At 39.1% G+C, this 6,222-nt stretch overlaps 1 protein-coding gene across 1 annotated transcript; it reads right to left on the bottom strand.

Moving 5' to 3' along the window:
- Positions 1-2,349: 2,349 nt before the first annotated feature.
- LOC147692468 (uncharacterized) lies at positions 2,350-4,327 on the bottom strand. Its single transcript, XM_086936793.1, has 3 exons — positions 3,946-4,327; positions 3,219-3,434; positions 2,350-2,634 (listed from the first exon to the last, which is right to left on the bottom strand). Exons 1-3 carry the CDS (start codon positions 4,078-4,080, stop codon positions 2,350-2,352), a joined length of 636 nt encoding a protein of 211 aa, XP_086792919.1. The 5' UTR covers positions 4,081-4,327.
- Positions 4,328-6,222: the final 1,895 nt, after the last annotated feature.

The raw sequence follows: 6,222 nt of genomic DNA, 5'->3' as shown, positions 1-6,222 counted from the left end.
TGTGTCGTCCTGGTATGCGGGTCCTGTAGTCTAGTTTCGCCTGAGCTTGCACCCTGTTTGTTTTTTTATCTCGCACCTGGCTCGTGTTTGGCTCGTCTTTGGCCCGTATCTGACTTGTGTCGCCACTATGCATTGCCCTTTATTTGGTGATTTTTAAAAAAAAATTTAAACGTAGTATGTATGCACAGTTCATTTTCTGTTTGTGTGACATTTGTCTGCTGAGTCATGCTGTTGTGGTGATGAATGGTGCTGTAGTGGTGATTGCTGCTGTATCGTTGTAGAGTGATATTGTATTGTTGCTGAATGATGCTGTTGTGGTGGTGTGGAGTGAATCTGGTGTGTTGGCGAGTGATATTAGTGTGGTGCTGAGTAATGCTGTTGTGGTGATGAGTGGTGCTGAGCTGGTGATGAGTGGTGCTGTGTTGGTGTTCACGGATTACCACCACAGCATAACTCTGCACCACAACAGTAGCACTTCTCACAACAACTGCATCACTGAGCCCCACCAATGCAACACGCAGCAACACCACATTATCACTAAGCACCCCCACAGTAACATTGATCAACAACACAGCATCACTCTGCACCACCACAGCCGTACTTAGCACAACAGCCTCATTCATCCACACTACTGCAGTACTCAACAGCAACAAAGCATGATTTTATACCTGTAATTGTGTGTGCTACGTTAAAACATGTGGTGAAAGCGTGCACTTATGGCCGGTGGTGTGTATGCCTGTTGAAAGCGTGCACTGATGGCTGTTGGTGTGTGTGTATGCCTGTTGAAAGCTTGCACTGATGGCTGTGTGTGTGTGTATGCCTGGTGAAAGCGTGCACTGATGGCTATTGGTGTGTGTGTATGCCTGGTGAAAGCATGCATTGATAGCTGTTGGTGTGTGTGCCTGGGGAAAGCGTGCATTTTCTGTTTGTGTGACGTTTGTATGCTGAGTAATGCTGTTGTGGTGATGAGTGGTGCTGTGGTGTTAATGAGTGCTGCTGTGTCGTTGTAGAGTGGTATTGTGTTGTTGCTGAATGATGCTGTTGTGGTGGTGTGGAGTGATGCTGGTGTGTTGCCGAGTGATGTTAGTGTGGTGCTGAGTAATGCTGTTGTGGTGATGAGTGGTGCTGTGCTGGTGTTCACTGATTACCACCACAGCATAACTCAGCACCACAACAGTAGCACTTCTCACAACAACTGCATCACTGAGCACCACCAATGCAACACGCAGCAACACCACATTATCACTCAGCACCCCCACAGTACCATTGAGCAACAACACAGCATCACTCTGCACCACCACAGTCGTACTTAGCACAACAACAGCCTCAGTCATCCACACTACTGCAGTACTCAACAGCAACAAAGCATGCTTTTATACCTGTAATTGTGTGTGCGATGTTAAAACATGTGGTGAAAGCGTGCACTTATGGCCGGTGGTGTGTATGCCTGTTGAAAGCGTGCACTGATGGCTGTTGGTGTGTGTGTATGCCTGGTGAAAGCGTGCACTGATGGCTGTTGGTGTGTGTGTATGCCTGGTGAAAGCGTGCATTGATAGCTGTTGGTGTGTGTGCCTGGTGAAAGCGTGCATTTTCTGTTTGTGTGACGTTTGTCTGCTGAGTAATGCTGTTGTAGTGATGAGTGGTGCTGTGGTGGTGATGAGTGCTGCCTTTGTTGTTGTAGAGTGTTATTGTGTTGTTGCTGAATGATGATGTTGTTGTGGTGGTGTGGAGTGATGCTGGTGTGTTGCCGAGTGATGTTAGTGTGGTGCTGATTAATGTTGTTGTGGTGATGAGTGGTGCTGTGGTGGTGATGAGTGCTGCTGTGTTGGTGTTCACTGATTACCACCACAGCATAACTCTGCACCACAACAGTAGCACTTATCACAACAACAGCATCACTAAGCCCCACCAATGCACCACGCAGCAACACCACAGTATCACTCTGCACTCCCACAGTACCCCTGAGCACCAACACAGCATCACTCTGCACCATGGCAGCCGTACCTAGCACCACAACAGCCTCATAAATCAACACAACAGCACTACTGAACAGCAACAAAGCATGCTTTTATACTTGTTATTGTAGGTGCCACGTTGAAACATGTAGTGATGTCAGACAACTATTGTATAGTTAGTGTTTTGTCTGTGTGCTTTGCGAAATGTAGCTGCAACTGCTATTGTTATGTATGATGTTGTGCTACATTTTAAATTTTTTCTAAAAAATATACCCACCCCCAACGAAAATGACCATGCAAGTGGATATGTTGAAATTAGTATATTTATTAGTTTGAAACACAAAACAATATTTATTTATTGAACTTTGTACATTTTTTGGTTTAGGATTGTTCATTATAAACTTAAATCCTCCTCAGACTTTTCTTTAACAATTTTAGTAATTTTCCCATTACAAAATATAACTTCACATATTTGAGGCAAATAATGAATTAGTGCTTCACCAATGTCATCCACCTCTTCGTCCAACATAAACCACTGTATAAGTGTTTGATTTTGTACGTCCATTGATTGGTAAATATCGGTGTTGGTTATTTTGGTTGTTATAGTGCTCCAATCTCCGTTTGTGCTTTCCACTCCATACATTTCCACGTCAATTGTTTCTTGTGGTGGCGTTGTTACCTGTTGTAGTAAAGAAAGACTTAGTTATTTTTTTTTCCCCTAAAGGTTACAGCGTGTGTCAGAGAGAGTGTTGTAGAGAGAAGCTGTTGTAGAGAGAGGCTGTTGTAGAGAGAGGCTGTTGTAGATAGAGAGTGTTGTAGAGAGAGAGTGTTGTAGAGAGAGTGTTGTAGCGAGAGAGTGTTGTAGAAAGAGAGTGTTGTAGAGAGAGAGTGTTGTAGAGAGAGAGTGTTGTAGAGAGAGAGTCTTGTAGAAAGAGAGTCTTGTAAAGAGAGAGTGTTGTAGAGAGAGAGTGTTGTAGAGAGAGAGTCTTGTAGAGAGAGAGAGTGTTGTAGAGAGAGAGTGTTGTAGAGAGCGAGTGTTGTAGAGAGAGAGTGTTGTAGAGAGAGAGTCTTATAGAGAGAGAGTCTTGTAGAGAGAGAGTCTTGTAGAGAGATAGTGTGTGCGAGAGAGTGTTGTAGAGAGATAGTGTGTGGGAGAGAGATAGTGTGTTGGATAGTTAAAGAGTGTGTTCTTGAAAGAGAGAGAGTGTGTGTGTGTGGAAGTGATAGAGTAAGTGGGTGCGTGAGAGAGCGTGTGTTCCTTACTTTTAATTTGCTGTGCCTTGTCGTGTTCAATATTTTATGTCCATTAAATTCATGTACTGTGACACGAGTTAACATTACATATTCTCCAATGTTTATTGAGAATAGAGTAGCTTCCCTCCATAATGTGACTTTGATGTCATCAGTGGAATCTTTTAAGGTAATACATTTTATCGCTGTATTTTGTCCATTGATGAGCACATGTTTACTTTCCTCTTCCTAGAAAAAAATATTTGTGTTTAAATTTCAAAAGCACTGAAGTCAGACTTAATAATTGGTCAAGCATTGAAGGCATAGTGATTAAGGGCTATTGCTCTTTTCAAATTAACGTAGTTTTTCCCAAGCATGTTAAAAAAAGATGAACTTTGATGTCTGAGTACGGCGTTCATCTTGAAACACCTAACAAATTAACATTTATAAGTGCTGTGTAGATTTTTCACACCTATTTACACACAGTGTTCATTGTTAATATGTGGCTGCTGTACAGATGATTTATGATTGATAGAAAGCCTCACAAAAATAACAGCATATGTAATGTGTTACAGAGCCCACACACACAAGTGCACCCACTCAAAAAAAATAACATCTAAGCACCAAATAGTACACACACACACACACACAAGCACACTGACAAAGCCAAAATAAATATTGACAATGGCACAGACAACACCACACACACTAACTGACAACACAAGCAGCGAGACACACAGTACAAAACACCTCTACTTACTTCAGAAATGGTCCCACACACCGTCATAAGACTTCTCACAGTTGCACGCTTTATTTCTTTAATTGGAGAAGCAGATGGTGCAGGAGGCTGCAAAATGTTTTCTGCTTCCTGAATTAGCGATTGATTTAGAGGCATTGCAGGAAATTTTGTAACTTTGCTTTGCTTTGTAATAAGAATTGTGTTGTTTTTAAATATAAAATTGCGTATTAGTAGCCCACAGTTGTTTTGCGTCTGCTGATATAAACTTTCTTGGTAGCACGTTGCTTTAATTGTTCCAGTTTTATCAGCTAGAGCCAAATGAAATAGAACTTTATTTTCTTGTTTGGCGTTCTTGTAATTTATTTTACTTGAGCACTTGATCACATTAACTCTGATGGGTTTTTCATAAGGTTTGTTGTCATTGGTGGTAATGTTAGCGATATCTTCAATAGTCAACTTCTGAAATAGAAATATATGTTACAAACAATGTTAAATACAAATCCATAGTGCTTTATGATCACTGTAATAGCATTCTAATGCACCATAATTTTGAAGTATGTAATTGGCATATACATGATCTAAGATAGATTGGTAGTCTGTTGTGTAAGTGTCTATAAGTTGTGTACATTGCAACTTTGTCTCAAAGAACTCAATTAGTTTGTTAGTTTGTGAATTGCTTTGAGAGACATCCACATTGAAATCTCCCATAATGGTGAATTTGTGTTCTGGGTAAAAATTAGTAATAATGGTAATGAATTCCAAAAGATCAGTAATAAGTTTATGTGGTGGTTTGTAGACTATAATAATAAGGTAATCTGTGCTATTAATCTGTAATGTAAAATGTAAAATGTCTATCCCTTGGTGTGTTTCATAAATAGGTAATATACAAAGATCTTTCTTGTAGTACAGTATCATCCCATGGTTAGTGTTGTATGTATGAAATTTATCAAATATAATATGATCATATTGTTCTACAGTAAAATCATTTCCAGTTGACTTCCTTGTCGTGTTGATCTCAGTTAAGCAAATAATGCCTGCTTGCATCATGTTACTATCAGCTATCATTGATGTGAAATGCTTCTGAAGTGATCGTATATTGTGTGTTATAATATTGAAATGTGCCGTGTATGTATCTAATGGTGGGATAGTTATTTCAAGTTGCATTTCGGTCCTTAATCTTTCCATTTCCTCATTAACTTTTGGGTGTATTATAATTTTAGTTTCATAAAACTTTTGAACGTATACGTTCTGTATACATTTAGCTCTGCTTATAGCAACATAATGTAAATGATGAATTTTGCTGTTATTAAAGTGTATATAAAGTGGTTCTATAGTGTCCCCTTGTGTGCGATGTATAGTACGTGCTGATGCTTGTCGTAAAGGAAATTGTTTGCGTATAACAGTAATAAATTTCTTTGTGTATTGGAAATGTCTAGCTATAGCATGTATTGGTGTCCATGACTTTTCTATTTGTGCATGATATAAATGCTTATATTCTTGCCTTGCTTTTTGCCCCACACTAATATTGTCAAATGATACCCAAACAATAAATGGGGTATTGTTAATAATTTCAACAAATTGTACTATACCAGTTGCGCCATTAGTTAAACCATCATTTACATCCACATTGCAAGTTTAATCATAACGGAGCTATAAAGCAATGTGTAATGTATGTGCAAGTCCCATAGTTTTTGTTGGATCCTTAGGCAATTGGTTAAGTATAGTTTTTTTAACATTTTCTGAGACATCTGAACTCACAGTATCGTTAGCTACTGTTATATACACTGGATATTCCTTGCTATGTTTATCCAAAACAAGTCTGTTAATTTCATTTACTTCAACATTAGTAGACATAATATATGGGATTGTTTCTAAGAGACTCTCATCAGGTGTCATTTCTCTTTGCTTAATTAGTAGAATATCTTCTTTTGTATGCTTCCCTTCTCTTAATCTGTTTAGTAGTTCTGCAAATTGGAGATCTTCTTTTTGACCCATAATCTTCGTTAATTCAAATAGTTTAAAATGTTCTTTCCATAAGTTAATACTTAAAGGGCCATACAAATTAGTAGAATCCTGAAAAATATATCTGTCACAAACAGGTTTCAATTGGTAAAAGTCACCAATAGCTATAATTGAAATTCCTCCAAATGGACAGAGAGAGAGTCTGTGGGCTGATTGTGTTTGTTGTGTGTCTTTCCGCGAGTAAAAGTCAGAAACGTGCAGATGAATGAATGTGAGAGAAGGTAAGACAGGGGGGGTATGCTTGGAAGATGCACGTCTAAATGTTGTCAACGTGTG

Source organism: Lissotriton vulgaris, chromosome 9, assembly GCF_964263255.1.
Source record: "Lissotriton vulgaris chromosome 9, aLisVul1.2, whole genome shotgun sequence".
NCBI classification, from domain to species: domain Eukaryota; kingdom Metazoa; phylum Chordata; class Amphibia; order Caudata; family Salamandridae; genus Lissotriton; species Lissotriton vulgaris.
This window is presented reverse-complemented; position numbering and strand designations above follow the sequence as displayed.